Genomic DNA, 18,698 nt, shown 5'->3' with positions numbered 1-18,698 from the left:
TTCAAAACAATGACCCCACTGATAAGGATGTTACAAGACTTCTCAATGAATCCTTGCTTTGGTCTGTAGGTTTGGGCATGTAGGTTTCATTAGCCCAGTCGCCTAGCAGAGGAAACGAAAGCTGTAGAGAGTGACTGTCCCCTGTGATCACGGCGACTTCTCCCATGGCCAGCCACAGTCTGTGGCACGGTTACTTTTCAACACGAACTCTGGAGGGCACCTCACAGCTCTGATTATTTAGAGCCAGGGAGTGACAGAGCTCAGCCAGTGGAAGGTCTTTTGAGTACCATCCATTTCTGTCTCCAGTTTTAGAATTTCTCAAACTTGATATGCTTAAGAAATAGCTGGTAATCTTTTTGTTTGTTTGTTTGTTTTATGGAAATCTTGCTAAACACAGATTCTGATTTGATCTGGGCTGGGGCAGGAGATTGTACCTTTATAAGATTTTCCAGGAGATGTCAGTGCAGGTACGACCCCCCTCTGCCATGCTGTGAGGCCGGGCACAGAGGCTGATCCCCTCAGCCTGGGCTTCCCTTCCCCAGGGAACCTCCCAAGCTGCACCCCCCCCCCCCCCCCCCCCCCCGCAGAACATCTCCACTGCGGAGTGGGGCTTTGGCAATAATGACCAGCATGCCCTCAAGGCCCCCTCCCCTCAAATGTGGGAACTGTTCACAGACCCAGAGGGACCCGGCCACGTTGTATGATCACTCTGACAACAGGGGCCTCTTCTGTAACTGCAAAGCTCTGGGTGTCAGAGAACCTGGTTAGTTCAGGGAAGGTACAGAGGCTTTTATTTACCTTGAGAACACAACACAGCTATCACTTCCTCCAGGAAGCCTCCCTGACCCTTCTGCAGTACTCAGTACACATCTCTCCCACAGCACTTAGTAGGTATATTATAACTCTCTAAATGATTGACTGTCACGGGGCCATCTGCCTCTTCCAGGACTGGCTGTAATCATCTGTGGCTCCCCCAAGCTCCGCACACCCCTGGCACATAACAGTCACTCAATAAACCGGGGGTGCGAGAGTGAACAAAGGTGAATGGTTAGAACCCAGGTGAGCGACAGGGGTGAGTGGTGGAGCGTTCCTCAGGCAGCTTCACCCGCAGCAGCGTGGGGCCCAGTTGCCTCCTTGTTCGCATGAAGGGCCTCTCCTGGGTCTTGCGTGAGAAGCCCCTCCATGCCCATCATCTGTAATGACACAGGCCCAGGCGTCTGTGAGAGGGAGGAGAGTCCTCTTGTGGCCTAATTAGAAGCTTCCATAACCTTTTCTGGAGCCCTTTCTGTAATCAACCAGGGGAAAAAATAATTCTCCCAAAGACACGTTCAATGAGTAGCTTTGCTTTCTCGCTTTATCGCTGTGGTGGCCAAGCTCGGGGTTCATGCTGTGTTTCCTGCTTCCACTGCAGCGGGGATGGGAGAGCCATGGCTGGGAGGTCCGGTTACCGAGGCCTGGGGTGCCTCTTACTTATGCAGAGTCACCAGATTGTTCAGTAAAGAGTGACTAGATCCCCACTGCTCATCCACCAGCGCGTAGTTATTGGGAATGCAGAGAAGGCTGAGTCTCACGGCGCAGTCAAAGGAGGGCTGTAGGAACCACGTGTGGCCACGGGTGCCATGAGCGTGGTCTGTGCGAGGTCAAGTAGGCTTCAGGAGAGCGAGGTTTGACTTACCCTTGAGCAGGTAGATGTTTCTAAAGAATCATTGGGAACAAGGGGGACCGCATTGGCTCCTTGAACAGTTCTCTGGTGGGGAACAGACAAGTCCAAAGTGACGAAGGGAGGGAGAAGGGAGCTGGCTGATGAAAGGAGGTCCTCGGGGTGGACGTGCTCTCTGGTCAGAGCCTGGCACGTGGGTGTAGCTGGGTGTGTTCGGGCCACGGGAAGCGGGACAGTGTGGCCGGGGCAGGGCGTGCCCTGGGCCAGAAGGGAAGGGAGCCAGAGGTAAGGCAGGCCGTGGTGTCAGGGGTGAAACGGTGCCGAGTGCTGATGCACGTGTTTGGTGCTCATTAGCGAGGGGAAGTGGGGAAGAGGGGCCACTCCTGGTTCCACCCAAAGACCTCACATTCCAGCCTAGAGGATTCCCAGGGGCTGACCATGTCCCCCGCTCTCCCCAGCCCAGTGTTCTCTTTTCCACTTCTGAACGGCGTTGGCCACCGACGGTGGGGCTGGACCAAGAGTGGACAGTGCCCGTTTGACCCTTGCCTCCTAACAGAGCCGCTGCGGGAAGTAAGCTTCCCATCAGAAGAAAGTGGGGCTGTTCTCCCACTTGGGAGTTTTGCAGCTGGTGTATTCATCAAAAAGTGACCTTTCCTGTGGGAAGAAGCAGCTCAGAGATGGCTTCAGTCGGTTGACACCCTGTATCTAGAAGCCAGCCCTTAATTATAAACTAATGATACCTAAAGAATTAAGCTTACTGGATTCAAAACTCCTCCCTGCCTCCTTTTCTTCCTCTTAGATGCCTCACTCCAGCCACCTGCCTTCCTCTGGCATCAGCCTTTAGTCCAAGGAAAGCAAAAGGCACTTCACTGTTGTGAGCAAGGCGTTGAACTTACTTTTCCTGTTGTTATGACATCCACTGAGTGCTCACTTGCTTTGCACACCCATTTTACAGATGAAGAAGCTGAGGTCCAGGGCAAAGAAGGATGGCAGAGATGGGCTTGAAGTGGCTGTGGTTGTGTGTCCCTGGTGCATCGCCCATGATAGAGAGATCCCCAACCCTCCCCATGGTTAACTCTTCTCTGCTCAGTGGGGCTCCCTGCAAGCAGAGACCTTCTCTTGTTTGTCTTTGTGGCCCTGTTTGTTCCAAACATGTGCCTGGGACATGGAAGATGCACATCTAGTGCTCGTGGAACCCATGGTGAGGCCTAGAAGTCAGTGTCCGACCTTGACACCTGGCTTCCTGCCTCTCCTCGGAGACCTGATCTCCCCTCTCCAGAACCAAAGTGCCCCCTTCCCCTGTAGCAGATGGCCTCCCAGTTCTACACTCAAGCTGTCCAAAGTTCCCGTAAAGGCTCTAGGCTGGCTTCTTCAAGTTGTAGTTAAGGCCACCCGTGATCCCCCATAAGGTATTTAGAGCAATGGCGGGAGGATGGTGGAGGGCTGTTGGGTACCCCACCCCCCCTTTTGGGAATCACCTAGACTAGTTGGTGCCCTGAGGCTACAAAGACGGAAGCACTTCTCAGGAAGCATCCTCAATGCCTCCTGTGTAAAAGGCAGCTTGGTGCTATGGGTCTGTGGTTGGACAGCCGAGCCACTGATTCCCAGCTCTGTGTGACCTTGGCTGTGCTACTGTAGTCCTCTGATTCTCGTTTTCTTTTTCTGTGCGGTGATGTACGATACCAGACGGTAATGGTAGGGATGGAGTGGGGAAGTGCCTAGGGTTCTACCTGCCAAAGAGTGGCCATGAAGAACTGGCGTCCGAGGAGACTACAGAGGACGGAACTCAGGATGTAACGCGATACAGAATCCAGAGAAAGGAGCGACGCACTAAAAGCAGAGGGGTCTTCCAAGAGGAAGACTGCAGGAGCTCCATGGGGAAGAGGTTCTTTACTACCCCCTCTTTTTGCCTCTCCAGGTGTTGAACAATCCAGAGAAGATCGCTGAGCAGATAAGTAAGGATCTCGCCTGGCTCACCTCCCACCTGATGGCTCTCTGGACCCAGTTCCTAGACACGGTGACTCTGCACTCCCAGGTGACCACTTACCTCACCCAGGAACATCACACCTTGAGGGTAAGGTGTCCAATGGTACACAATCTCTAATCATGCGCGCGGGGGATCCCTTGAGGAAGCTTGACGACAGTTAGTTCATTGGGCAGGACAGGAATTGGGGTTGACTTCCATAGTCAGTGCTGGTCCTGAGTGCTGGTCCTGACCCCACCACCAGCTCGCAGGGAGGCTTTATGAACTTGTTCAGTTCGGAAACTGTTGCCTCCACCGTTCATGAGACCCTGCCTTGGCTACCGGATGATAACAGAGCCTGCCTTGAAGGGTGTGGCGAGTGCTTAGAAAAGTGTCTTCAAATGTAAGATCTTATTCTTTGCCACCAGCTCAGGTGCATACGGATAGGTCCTAATGCATAGTAGATGTTGGTCTCCTCATTCACAGCAAGAGAACCAAACATCTGGGTCCACAGAGCACTTAGTGGACACACTTCCATGGCTGGCTTTGCAAATTCTGTTTTGCCTGCACTTACTTATGGTCACAGTCTTCGAGTGTCTTATATTCTAGTAGAAGAAATGCAACCTGAATAAGAACATGACAGAAAGCAATGCAGGAACAGATTCACAAACACGCATTCAACTGTGTCCATAAGCCAGCTTTGGGCTAAGAGCCCCCAGTGAGAGAGGGTAGCCGTGGAAGTATTTGTTTCAGACCCCCGGGGTGGGGGGCTCAGCTGTCCTCAGTACATGCCACTTACCTCCGTGAGCCCCAGTTCCCTCTGAAAAATCGAGGTCGTGCCCACCCAACGAGTTAAACTGTTTACATTATCTTATTCCTCAGGTCCGAAGGTTTTCTGAGGCCTTCTTTTATATGGAGCACCAAAAAGTTGCAGTCCTGACCTTTCAGGAAAATCTGTAAGTAACCAATTGCGTGCCCGCGTCACACCGTAAAAGTAGCCACCCGAGACATTCTTATCCAAAGGTACTTCTTCCCTCATCTCCGCCTGCAAAGGAGAGAAGTCTAGCCACCTTTGCACATTCAGGCTGCCTTTTGTCTGCAGGCAAAAGGGTCAGACGAATTGCAGAGGCGGGATCTAGCAGGTGGCAGAGAAGGTCAGTAGCCGAAGTTTTCTTTCGTTGAGTGTTATTATGGTTCTATAGACAGAATCAAGACCTCCCAGGTCCCTGAAGACATCTGTGCTGAGTCTTTGTGAAATGAATGAGAAGTAGGTGGTGTGGCCACAAGCAATGTCAGAAAAAACACAGAACTCGCTGGAGACTTCGCAGGAGCTTCTAAACGCACTTAGCATAAGAATGAAGACCAAACTGCCTCATTAGGAGGGCTGATGAATTTCTAAGTCTGCCTTCCTCCCAAATTAAAGAAAAAATGAAAACCATACAAGAAAAATCAGAGGGTTAACAAGAAATGAGCTCATTCTCTCCTAGATCTCCCTGCTGGGGAGGGACAGATGGGTTCCCCCAAGATGGGTTGGCCTTTGCCACACAGGGGGTTCCTTTTGTTTCTGAAAGATACATCCACCTCAAGGAATAAACATGGATGGAATGATGTTTGAAATGGCACAGTAGATCCAGCAGGAGAAACATTATAGGTCCGCCTCCCACGCAAGACAGATCTGAAGACCTTTTCGTCCCCCATGTTGACAACCCTCTCTTGCTTCTTTCCACACTTCATCCTGGTGGAAAGTAGACTGGCATTTGCAGTTTACCTCGCGGAGCCTGAAAGCGAGGGGGCGCCAAGGGAGACACGCCTGGGGTTAAAATAGCTTGTCTAGAAACACGTAAGACCTCTCGCTCGCTCACGCGTCTCTTCATCCCATCCAGCTCTTGGCCAGGACGGGCTGAAGGGCCGTTCTCAAACTAAAATCAGAAGGCGTTAGCCTGACAAATGTAAACATAGCATGGTGGGCCGCTGAGCAAAAAGGCTGCGAGTCAGGACTGTTGTAGGAATCTGCTTCCTGACTCCCGCCGCAATAGGCGAACCCTAGGTGGTTGGGCCGTGCTGTGGTCCCAGGGGGTGTAAGTCCACGTGGAAGGAACGGGCACAAGGGCCATTTTGTGGAAATGCCAATTGCTGTACCAAGTACAGAGGATGTAACGTTCGGCCGACCTGGGTTCAAAATCCCGTTCCTCTCTTGACCTACGGCAGGTCCTTGACAAAGTCATTTTTTTGTTGATTTTTTTTTTCTCTTACTGTCCCCTCCTAGTCTTTGTTTCCTTGAAACAGGCAGGATAATGGTTGTAGAACATCCACACCCATGGAACACACTGTTCAAGCCACAGACTCGACTCACGGAATGTTAGATGATGACTAATACGTTACACAATCGTCTCTTGTGCCCGCGGGCACTGGGGACACCACAGGGAACAAAGTAAAGACTCTGTCCTTGGGGTCCCTCATTCTAGGGCAGAAACAGGCAAGATGTCAGTTGTGTCGTTTCAGGTAGCGACAAGTAAAGAGAAACAAGTCAAGGTGAGGACACAGAACATGACGAGAAGGGATGCGGCCAGCGTCCTCATACACGGTGAAGGACTAGCTCTCAGAGAAACAAAACCCAAAACTCGGGTCTCTAGTGTTTGCTGATTTCCACTGTGTGAACGCTGGCACCGTGGTCGCTTTCAAGCTGCCACTATGTGTTTTTTGCTTGTTTGTTTCAAATTTTTGTTTAGATTCTGATTAACATACAGTGTAATATTGGTTTCGGGTATAGAATGTAGTGGTCTGTCACTTATGTACAACACCCAGGGCTCATCACAAGTACCCTCCTTTTTTTAATGTTTATTTATTTATGTTGAGAGAGAGAGAGAGAGAGAGAGAGAGAGAGAGAGCACACATGTGAACGGGGTTGGAGCAGAGAGAGAGGGAGATACAGAATCCAAAGTAGGCTCCAAGCTCTGAGCTGTCAGCACAGAGCCCAAAGTCAGGCTCAAACTCAGGCACCATGAGATCATGACCTAGGCCGAAGTTGGATGCTTAATGGACTGAGCCACGCAGGCGCCCCCAGGAGGAAGTAAACTTTTTATTAGGTTGTCAAGAGTAAGACGCACAGAACAGAAAGGGGCATTTTATGTCCGGAACCGAGAACCTTCCTGGAGGAGAGGCACAGAATTTCCGCTCACATCGAGGCAGTGAGTGGGTGAGCAGGGCTAGCAGGTTCTCACGGGCAGGGTCCACCCACCTGGGGCTCCGAGCTGCAGAGGGAAGGTGTGCCTAGGAGTCAGAAGCGTCCCTCCAAATCAGGAGGGACAAGTGGCCAGACGAGGTGGAACCCGTGTGTCCAGACCCATCTCGTTCAAGCTCAGACTAGATTGTGTCTCTCAGACAGCGGGTCACAGCCATTTAGGAAGACGTGACATCCACGCAGTGGATTTGGAACAGCACTTTTTAAATGAAGTAGGATGGGATGGGCCAGAACAAGATGGAGCAGGAAGTACGAGTGAGGTGTGTTTCTGAAACTTGTTTCCGTGTGTGTCTGGGAGTGTGGGATTGCACTCGTTTGCCGCATAAAATGAAGAGTGTTTCTTGCCGTGGGTTGCTATGTTTTATTTTTTTAAACTTTATTTATTTATTATGAGAGAGAGAGAGAGCAAGGGAGGGACAGAGGGGGGCAGAGAGAGAGAGAGAGAGGGAGAGAGAGAATCCCAAGCAGGTCGGCGCAGAGCCCGATGTGGGGCTCGAACTCACAAACTATGAGATCATGACCTGAGCCAAAACCAAGAGTCCGACACTCAATCAGCTGAGCCCCCAGGCGCCCCATGGGTTGCAACATTTTAAAACGCAGCGTTGCCGTGTTTAAAACGGTTTAGAACTGGCTGGTAGCAAGGGTCTGTGTTATCGTCTCTCTCTTCTGTCTCACCCGTGTCTAGACTGTGCTTTTCATACAGTAAAGCGTTCAGGGAAAGTTGCTAGTGGAAATGTTATGAATGAAATGTGCATGTCGGTATGAATGCGAGTGAATGCAGGAAGACCGATACTGGTGGTCTAGCCCCTGGAACAATGACCATGGATTTATCACTCTGTCTTTTATGTTTTTCTGTAGTAATAATTGTAACACTCATCTTTAAAAAGCATTCATTTTACAAGATGCTGCGTATATAGTGTTGAACACAAGAGGCACTTTACCTGCCTTGCTGATGCTTTTTCTGTTGAGAGAACTCTCGTAAGAAGCCGTGCTGAGTGCTGAATGTTCATTGGCTCGCCTAATGTTCACAATAACACTATGAGCTACGAACCGTTTTTATCCTCACTTCACCAAAGAAGAAACTGGGGAAGGGCACCTGGGGGGCTCAGTCGGTTAAGCGTCTGACTTTAGCTCAGGTCATGATCTTAGGGTTTGTGGGTTTAAGCCCCATGTCGGGCTCGGTGCTGACAGCTCGGAGCCTGGAGCCTGCTTCGGATTCTGTGTCTCCTCCTCTCTCTGTCCCTCCCTTGCTCACGCTCTGTCTCTCTCTCTCTTTCTCAAAAATAAACATTTAAAAAAATGTTTTAAGAAGAAACTGGGGAAACCAGAGCTCAGAGAGGCTAAGTAACTTATCTTAGACCACACAGCAAGCATGTGATGTACACACGGACGGCTGGAGTCCAGATCCCACACTCCTAGCCTCCTCGTCATGGCTGTGCTGTATAGTGGTGATCCATTCTCCCAGAGAATACACGGAAGAACCAAACTGTGGATTTCTCAAGCTCTAAAATAGAAATATCCGTATGTTGCCAGCTGTCCCGCTGGAGTCTGAGTAAATCTGAAATGGAAATAAGTAGGTGATGAACAGAGAGCCCTGGATGCTGCGTATAACAGATCTCCAGAACTTTCTCATCTTATTTCCTTGAAAACTCTATGCCCTTTACTTAGCATCTCCCCATTTCCTCACCCCAGCCCCTGGCGGCCACCACTTTATTTTCTGACTCTGTGAATTTGACTATTTTCGACTCCTCTCGTAAGTGGAATCACACATCATTTGTCCTTCTGAGGCTGACTGATTTCACTTAGCATCGTGTCCTCGAGGCTCGTCCATGGTGTCACGTATGACAGGATTCCCTTCTATTTTAAGGCTGAATAATATTGCATCGTTCTGCGTTTTCTTTAACCCTTTCCTGTTCATGGACACTTAGCTTGTCTCCAGAGCTGGGCTGTTGTGAATAGTGCCATGCACATGGGGGTGCACATATCTCTTAAACACCCTGGTTTCGGTTCTTCTGGTTAAATACCCAGAAGTAGGATTGCCCGATCATATGTAGTTCTATTTTTAATTTTTCAAGGCACTTCCATACTGTTTTCGAAAGCAGCTGCGACATTCTGCATCTGCATCAACAATGTACAAGGGGTCCGACTTCTCCACATCCTCACCAACACTGATTTTTTGGTTTGTTTTAATAAAAGCCATCCCCGGTGCGAGGTGATAGCTCACTGCATGTGTGCCCTGGAAATCTTAGTCATTTTTTTAAACACATGCTAAGCACTGTTTTAGGTGCTCGGTCACAGGCACAAAGTCTGTGCACATAATACACCACCTTCTAGCAGGAGGTAATTCCCTGCATAAAACAACCTAGACCTGACTCTCCTACAGCTCTCCTGCTGTGTTACAGTTACTTGATTAATCACCTGATCTATTCATGGCTATTAGCTCTTTAGGTCCAGAATCAAGTTTCCATCCTGGAGGTATACACCCTAGCTTGTGGACACAGTCCTATGCACATGGGTGTCCAGTCCATATACCTTTGTAAAAAAACTAAAAACTGGACGCAAAGTTCCAGGTTCCGATGATGGCTAAGAAGTGCATATTTGAACAAAATACCATTTAAATATTCAAAGGAAGGTGCACAATATTAGGAAGTTGCTACAGCCTTCAGGGGCGCCTGGGTGGCTCAGTCGGTTAAGTGGCTGACTTCAGCTCAGGTCATGATCTCATGGTTCGTGAGTTCGAGCCCCGCATCGGGCTCTGTGCTAACAGCTCGGAGCCTGGAGCCTGCTTCAGATTCTGTGTCTCTCTCGCTCTCTACCCCTTCTCTGCTCGTGCTCTGTCTCTCTCTGTCCCCCCCAAAATAAAACATTTTTAAAAATTAAAAACAAAAAAAGGAAGTTGCTACAGCCTTCATGGCTTTGAGGAAGATAATACATTGCTTATCTTTTTTTTTAAAGTTTATTTATTTTGAGAGAGAGAGAGAGAGAGGGAGAGAGTACGCACAAGCAGAGGAAGGGCAGAGAAAGAGAGAGACAGGATCCCAAGTGGCTCCCTGCTGTCACTGCAGAGCAGGATACAGAGCTCAATGTCATGAACTGTGAGATCATGACCTGAGCCGAGATCAAGAATCGGATGCTTAACTGACCAAGCCATCCAGGCGCCCTGTATCCTTTTTGACCATAGGTTAAAGTCCAATGGAGAAATGAGAAGGAAATAAAATATTCATATTTCAAGTGTATATTCAAAATTCATATGTAACATATCCATATGCATATGTTTATCATGTTTGTCACCAAGAGTGCTGACTGGGAGAATTTTCCCTGGGCGCATGTGGAGCTGTCCTACAGGAACACGTGACCTGCCTCCACAGCTGACAAGTGACGTGGGGGCCTCCAGAGGTCAGGCTGCTCCAAAAAGAGCGACAGTCAGACAGAAAGTAGCTACATGTGCTTAGTTCTTCTCCCAAACTGGCCAACCCAGTAAGGCCCTCTTCTCCCCCCCTTGTGCAAGTGTGATTGAGGCAGAATGGAGAAGATGACACAATGCTCATACTTTTCCTTCGTGGGAGGAAATAAACTCTCTCCCTTCTGCAGGGACTTGAGGAGAAGGGAATAAACGTTTGCCACCATCCAGTCCTTTGAATGAGGAATACTAGTGGTTTCCAAGTCTGAAATGAAATTCCTGCTGGTGGAAGGGTATTCAGTTCATGGAGGAAGAACATGGGGCATTTTTTTTAATCCTACTTAGAAGAACAAAAAACCAGGGCTCCTGAACTAGGGGAACTTACATGCTAATCAAGGATGCTGGTGTCCACACAGTAAGCAATAAAAAAAAAAAAATAGCAATTTTCGATGGTTCTTCATTCTTAACCTATAGGAGGTTAGAAACGCAGGAGTAAAGGATAGGTAACTTGAAGTGTTTCCTCCAAAGTACTAATTTAAGATTCCTGCCATTTAGAAACTCAGTTCCTGCTCCGCTAGAATGGTGTTTGTTGCTTCCCACCGAAATGGGGTGTGATAAAGTGCCCTGGTCATAACAATCGCTGACCTCCAACCTCAGTGCCCAGGCCAGTTAGGATACAAAGCAGACCATGGCATTGGGGGCTGGGTAGGTGGCTGGGAAGAAAGGAAGAGAGGACAGACAGATGGTGGATTGTCAGAGCCTGCTGAACATTTTCTGAATATTTTCTTGGGATAAGGGGCTGGAGCAACGATTCTTAACACATTTAAAACTTCCTTGGAGAGGTGCCTGGGTGGTTCAGTTGGTTGACTCTTGGTTTCGGCTCAGGTCATGATCTCCCGGTTTGTGAGTTCGAGCCCCGCGTCAGGTTCTTTGCTGATGGTGTGGAGCCTGCTTGGGATTCTCTCTCTCCCTTTCTCTCTGCTCCTCCCCCCACTCCTACTCTAAATAAATAAACAAACAAAGTAAAAAAAAAAAAAAAGGCTTTCTTAGGTGCTAACCCGGTACGTGTGTCCCCAGGATACAGACCCACAGCCAGCTGTCTCTGGACATCCGGAATTCAGAGTATCTCACCACCATGCCCCCGCTGCCCGCGGAGTGTCTGGACATCGATGGTGACTGGAACACCCTACCGGTTATCTTTGAGGACAGATACGTGGACTGCCCTGCAACAGGTTGGTCTTTGTTTTGGAGAGAACAGCAGGTCCCAGTCCTTTGCCCTATTTGTTCTCCGATTTGAACCAAATCAAGGAAGTCATTTGTCAGTTCAGGCTCCACCAGTGGGAGATGACCTTATGTCAGTGCAATTGACAGATCGATGTAACAGAAGGACAGCTGCAGTAAAGATCCCCTTCCCGACTCCTCCTGGGGTAAAATCATACCAAGTGCCTCAGTGTTTCCACCTATAGAATGGGAACCAGATTCTCCCCTCACCAGAATACCGTGAGCATAGGATGGACATCCTTTCTTATCCCAAATGTGCAACTCAGATATAAAATCATTTCTCTTTGAATTCTAATGGCATTCGATTCAGACTCCTATGGAGTGCTTGCTTCGTGCCATGAACCAGACAAGGTATTCGAGAAAGCAGGCTGCATCAGTGATCAGATTGGTAGATGAGCTACTCAGCTCAGGGAGAAAAGACAGCGGGTTCCTGTGTATTTGTGTGTTTGTGTCCGAATCACAGTCTGTCTTGCTGGTGTTGCACAGTTTGTTAATGAATTGATAGCTGGGCGAGGGGGCGGGGGGCCTGATGCACACCGGGCATTCGGGAGATGTTAGTCCTCTGTCCCCTCGCACAGCCCTGCTCTTGGAAACCCCAAAGCTATCACAGGTGACAGAGCTGAAGTAAACCCATAGTCCCTGAAAGAGCCAGAAAATACCCCGCTGGAGGTTTTACCTGTTTTATCTTTTTAATCCTATTAAAAAGCAGACAACCCAACCTCCTAAGCCCTATTTCACTGAGAGGAACTGAGGCTCGGGGGTATAAATATGTATTAAAGATCATGCAGCTTATAAGCCAACTGACATCTAGTGTCCACATCGTGTAGGACAGCCAGAAGGTAGGGGCTCTGGAGATGGCCACCTACCCGGTGGTCAGACAAAGCTTATTCCAACTCTGCCTTGACACTGCGTGTGTAGGTGTGTGTGTATGTGTGTATGATCATTTTCGTTATAGTTTTGTCATGTAGCTACAGGCAAGTTGAACAGTTAGAGAAGAAATTTAAAATAAGCACCCATGATCAGACCCCCTGATGGTATCATTAGGCCTCATTGCAGCCGATCTTCCAGTCTGTTTTCCTGTACATGTTAAAACAGACACCCCAGCAGATGTAAATCTCAGTCCTGCAACATCTCCGTGCAATTGTCTTGCACAGAAATCAACCTCGGGCTGCAAGTCAACCTCAGGCTTTCGGGAGTTTCCCTGTTGGCCCTCACCCACTCTCCCCCATGTCAGTGCCCTAGACTTAGATGTGGCTGGGGGTCGTCTTTCCAGGGTCATCTGCCCATGCAGTTTCCTCTAAGCTCTACATCTATTTTAGAACCAGCAGCTTCTGTAATGTGCTTGGGACATGGGACTTGGCGGAGTCTGGGCCACCAGCACTAAGGATCCCGTCTTCCCAGAAGGACCCCAAGGCAATTGCTCTCAGAGGGTTGGCTGTCTCCTCAAGATTTCTCTCTACAGACCTCTCACCTGCTCCTTCCCCTCCCGCCCCCACCCCCATTTCCCCACTCAAAACTTTTCCTGACCTTCTTTGTTCCTTCACAATGTGCTCTGATGATTTAATCCCAGAGCAAAACCATTAGCAAATAAAGAACTGTTTCCTTTTTCCTCCAGGGGTTGGTGACCTTAATGTAATTTGCAATGAGGCCATCACATTTGCATTTCATTGTTTTAGCTAGTGAAGAAAGGGACAGAAAAGAGTCCCATTTCCATATGAAAATAGTAATATTTATTCATGGCTTGCTGTAATCCCATGGTAGATACCTACTGGGTACCAGGCACTCGGCAAGTCTGTCTGTATTGTCTGGATCCTTTTTCCCAGGTACCCGTCACTCCTAGGTCCCAAGGCAATTGAACCATTTGCCTAAGGGCCTTAAAGGTTGGCCCCACTGCCTGAATTTGAATCTTTTCTCCAACCGTTGGTAACCATGTGAAACTGGGCAAAAAGAATTGTAATTTATATTCCGCAGGCCTACTGTGAGCAGGGGAGAGATCCAGCCACAGAACACGTAAGAGTGATCGGCACAAAGGCAGTTAGGAATGCATGTCAACTAATACCATGAGCTAGGATCTGACTACATCCATCCTCTTTGGATTAGATGTTCTGCTACTTTTTTGTCGCACGGTTGTGGCATGAAACCAGTCTTGCTAATTTTGACAGTCCACCTCCTCACTGGGCTTTCTGTGTCTGGCTTACACTGTCTGTGATCAATCAGAGGCGTCTTTCATTTTTGTTCAAAGAACCCATCAATCCTCCTGTCTTCCTATAATCTAAAGACCAGACTCCTCATTCATACAGGGCATTCGAGTTCATCCATATCGTGGGTTCTCTCTACCTGTCCAACCTCATGCTCGCCCCACGTCCCTGTTCAGTCTTATTCCATTCACACGGGATCTAACTGATGTCTGACCAGACTGTGCACCCCAGGCTTCTGGGTCTTTGCCCTTTGCCCTTCTCTGCACCCAGCATGACTCATTATCTCCTTCTCAGAAGAACCCGATTCATATTCTCCAAGGTCACAGCCCGTGTGGTTCAGGTAGAGCCAACCGTACTGTGCTGTGTATGCTTCCCAACGTTTTGAAGATCCCTTGGAGACAGAGACTAGTTCATGATTATTACTGGTCCCCACCTCCCGTCTCCCTAACCCAGGGCCTCGTACAGGACTTTGTGCAGAGGCTCTGCCAATTACTATTCATGGATTCAGTCACACTGACGTTGCGGTTTTTTCAAACCGATATAAACAGCTCACGAGAGTAATCGCCTTTTTTCTGCTACATTTCTGTTCTGTTCTCAAGTCATTTTATGAACACAGCTCAGGGACTATGTGGCGGCCGTGGTGTTAGCTGTGGGCGCACAGATATTCATACAACACAAGCCCTTCTCTGCAGTGGGGACAGGAAGTGCACAGGTGGATCCCATTATACATGGTAGTCGTGGTGGTGGTGTTACAGCACATGTGCGTAGAGGGGATGCTGGGAGTTTGCCCAGAGAACGTCTAACTTGTTGTTGGCCTTGGAAAAGCTCCCCTAGAGGAAGAGACATTTGCTCAGCCCCTCAAGATGCAAAGAACATATCGACCTGAGGAAGAGACCCATTCTTTCCCAGTCTTTGGTCTACTCTTTGACCCAGTCATAAATTTCACTCCAAGGTGTGAGCTGTTGATATGTTGTGTCTCCGTGATTCACTCCATAACCTCCTATAGTTGTTATATTCCTTTAACTTCTATGAAAACCGTATGAAGGATTTAAATGTTTTAAGTAAAATGAAAGCCTAAACCCTGTCTTCTTTTGTTTGCTGTATATGGGAAGTGAGTAACATATCAGATGGCTTTGTCGAGAGAGTGGTGGTTCAGACAGACATAGCAGGTACTTATTTTCTTTCATTTATGCTGTATTAGAAGGGAGAGAAAGAGAGATAGGGAGGAGGAGGGCGAGGGGGAGGAAGAGAGGGAGGTAGAGGGGGAAGTGGGGGGGCAGGGGGGGAGGGAAGAGAAGAGACTGCGAGACAGGATGAGAGAGATAATAGTTTACCCTAGAGAAAAATAAGAGAAAGAAGGTCATGCTGTGACCCCCGCCATCCTACCGGGAAGATCAGAGTGACCTGGGAACCTCTGTGGTCTGAATGCCACGCGGGATAATTGCCCTGGGGACAGAGCTCAAGCTTGGAGGGTTTCCCTACAGAAGGCAGAGATCTGTCTTCCCCACATGTGCCATTTCCTATCGTAACTCTCCTGTGAGCTATGTCTGTGAGGCCTGCTGGTCACTATGAATCTGCCCATCCTAGAGTTGAGGCAAGTGAGCTCAGGTGGGAAAAAAAGGCTTATTTATTCTGTCGTCGTCCAAGGCCTCACGGCTGTGCCAGAGTCAGGATGAGAAAGCGGACCTTCCTGGATGCAAAGCTGTCTTTCTACACTGTCAGTACTGTACAGAAGACAGGGAAGAGCTTTAATATTTAAAAGTGGTAATTGTCAAAACTGTTTTGATAAGTAAAAGGTAAATCATGAATAATGATATTTGACAGTTTAGTGCACGGCAATTCTTACGCTGATTACCTGGTGTTGGGTTGAGTTACACAGATCAAGGGCACAGCCTCTGATAAGGCTGCCCTCGGGTCAGACCCAAGATGGAGGGTTCCTGGGCCACCCGTGTTCCTGACCAACTGGCTACCAATTCAGGGCTTCCTACCAACCCCTCAGGTTTGACGATTTGCTAGAACAATTCACAGAATTCAGGAAAGTGCTATGCTTATGGTTACAGTTTTAACATACAGGATCCAAATATAGACCAGCCAAAGAAGAGACCCATAGGGCAAGGTCTAGAAGGGTCCCAAACGCGAAGCTCCGGGTGCCCCCAGGACTGGTCATCCTGGCAAATCAATGTGTAGTGCCACCAGGAAAGCGTATTCAAGCCCCAGTATCCACAGTTGTTGGGGTTGGTTGAATCGTTGGCCACGTGATTGAACTACTCTCCTGGGAGATTGTCCTGGTGTTATCTGGCGACCAATGGTTGGTCTTTCTCACATGGCCAGTCCCCATCCTGACTCATTTCCTTAGCATAAACTATTAAAGGGCTCATCTTGAGTCACCAGGCTAGCATACGCCTTCAGGGCCTGCCAGCCACAAATAACAAAGACCTTTCCATCACTTGGGAAATTCCACGAGTTCAGGGCTTGTCCGCCAGGAACCAGGAACAAAGCTCAGCCAGATTTTTGATTATACCGTCAGGCTTCTGGATAATCTGTGGACATAGATTCATAAACGACAAACATTCTTCTTTCTTTTTTCTTTTTGTAGGGCACAGTTTGAGTGTTTCCCCTAATTTTGATGTTCAAACAAGTCCCGCAATAATGAATCTGAAAGACAGAGAAGAGAGCCCTGTTGTGAATAGAAAATCACCTTTCAGGGAAGACCTTGTCTCGCCCGCCATGAAACCACCCCAGATGGACTCTGACGAGGAAGTTCTGAGGTGTCCAGAGCCAGACGACAGTGCAACTACACCAGAACGCGCGGATGTGTGCTCCGAATCTCAGGTGTATCTGACAATTGGTGAGGTCCAGAACGAGGCAGGTTTGCCTGAAGAGGAATGTTGGGCTGGCCCGAGGGCCGATGTTGGAACACGTCCCCTGGCAGATGAGGACCTGCCCAGAAGGAGGCCGGGTCCAGAGGATGGCCAGCCCCCGGTACTCACCTACATTGATGTGAAATCGAGCAATAAGGACCCGTGCGGCCCTGAACCCACGGTGGTCGTTAGTGCTCAGCACGAGAGTGGGCACTCCCGAGATAACTATGAACCCGCCAGAACTGTGCCAGGCAAGGAGGTATCAGGTACAAGTCGTCCACATGCCATCTCTTCAGAGAAAACAACACTCCGTGAGTTAAGTCCTCTAGGAAAGGTTGCAGACCGAGAGGGCAAGGTGGTGCTGCTAAGCCTGAAGCTCATCCCCTCTGAGCCCTGCGATCCACTGAACTCTGCTTTGAGGGATCCCTTGGATGTTAGGGCTTCCCCAAAGGACCCTCCCTCAGAGGAGCAGGAGGAAGTGTCGGTGCTCTCTGGGGTCATCAAGAGATCTTCTTCCGTCGTCTCCGATTCAGGCATTGAGAGTGAGCCGAGCTCTGTCGCTTGGTCTGAGGCGCGAAGCAGGGCCCCGGAGTTACCCAGCGACCGGGAAGCCTTGCACCATCTGCTTCGAAGACACGGCCTGCACAGGAACTCCTTGGAGGGCGGACACACGGAGAGCAGCACGAGTTTGCCGAGCGGGATCCAGGCGTCCCTCACCTCCATTAGCTCTTTGCCTTTTGAGGAGGAGGAACGGGAGTTGGCCCTCACCAAGTTGACCAAGTCCGTATCTGCACCCCAGATCAGTAGCCCGGAGGAGTCTGCTGGAGACACAGACGCCATGCAGCAAGGTGGACCTCTTGCTGAAAGTTGCGCCGTGCCCGTCAAGACCATAGACTCCCCGGGATCCAGGACGCGGGACGCTGGGGCACAGGTGGTTTCAGGTGCCGACAACCAGCAGGGCCCCGGTTACATAGACATCCCCAAAGGTAAAGAGAGTCAGTCTGAGCCTCAAGGACCTTGCTGTCTTGATGGCAGGACGGAGAACCCTCCAGGTGTGGAAACCAAAGGTCTTCATTTAAAAATACCGCGTATCATAGCCCTTGAAAACCCCGGGAATGGATCTTTCCCTAGAGTACTAAAGGAGACCCCAAAGGGCATGCCTGAGGACTTGAAACTGGAGAAAGGAGCTCGTTCCCACAGCAGCATCTCAGATGATGAGACTGTTGCCCACCGTACGGTGCCTGCGTTGAACTATGCCGCAGTCGCTGACGCCGTCGACCTGGGCTCAGCAGGCAAGCAGAGCAGCTCACCTTGTATCATGGATGATGCAGAGCTCAGCAAGGGAGCCAATGCTGTCCTGGAGGCTGGGCGTGAAGCGGGCACTGCGTGCCCCACCGTGACCCACTCCGTTCACTCCCAGGTCTTAGGAGACCAAGAGCCAAGGGCAGGCACTTCCGTTATGGTGTCCCACCTGCCCCCGGCAGAGACCTTCACCCTGGACAGCCTGAAAGCCGTGGAGGTCGTCAACCTGTCCGTGTCTTGCACTGCCACGTGTCTCCCTTTCTCGTCTGTGCCCAAGGAGACCCCTGCCAGGGCCGGATTCGCTTCCAAACAGACCCCATTGCCCATCACTCACCAACCTTTGGGTTCCTTTGGAGTCGTTTCCACTCATTCCAGCAAGTTGGAGGAAGAAGTCAGTGAGAGGATGTTCAGGTGAGCTTGCTGACGGCTTACCCACCCCAGCACAGATTTGGGTTTGCCCACGTATTTCTCAATTCCATGCATCCGTCGAGATAGGAGTTAGTTCCCGACTTAGATAACGTAATATACTTCTATCATACAAGTCCGAGATACAGGACAGTGTAAGTCAACACGCTCAGTAAGCCCATCTCTCAAATACAGCCACTGCGTAAGCTCTCTACACTTTTTTTCTACGTACATCCCTATATATTCTTCTTATGCCAAAATTGGATAGTTCTATACAAACTCTAAGGTTTTGTTTCAACTTTAATATATTGGGGACTTTTCTATATTTACAGATTTATTTTTGCATTCTTATTTTAACGTTTAAACAATATTGTCTAGGTATAGCTC

General features: G+C 49.3%; 1 protein-coding gene across 4 annotated transcripts in view; it reads left to right on the top strand.

Annotated features, from left to right (window-relative positions):
* The window catches only part of FAM135B (family with sequence similarity 135 member B), a 282,823-nt gene that overhangs the window by 249,390 nt on the left and 14,735 nt on the right, over window positions 1–18,698 (top strand). For all 4 annotated transcript variants that reach the window (XM_019459771.2, XM_019459770.2, XM_019459768.2 and 1 more), the window contains exons 10-13: window positions 3,579–3,734; window positions 4,506–4,579; window positions 11,342–11,496; window positions 16,340–18,317. In XM_019459771.2, coding sequence (XP_019315316.2) covers window positions 3,579–3,734; window positions 4,506–4,579; window positions 11,342–11,496; window positions 16,340–18,317 — 2,363 coding nt within the window. The remainder of the gene's footprint in view (window positions 1–3,578; window positions 3,735–4,505; window positions 4,580–11,341; window positions 11,497–16,339; window positions 18,318–18,698) is intronic.

This window comes from Panthera pardus, unplaced genomic scaffold (genome assembly GCF_024362965.1).
Source record: "Panthera pardus isolate Hobbes unplaced genomic scaffold, ASM2436296v1 HiC_scaffold_7, whole genome shotgun sequence".
Lineage (NCBI taxonomy): Eukaryota > Metazoa > Chordata > Mammalia > Carnivora > Felidae > Panthera > Panthera pardus.
The sequence above is the reverse complement of the archived record's forward strand: the minus strand, read 5'-3'. Positions and strand labels throughout refer to the sequence as shown.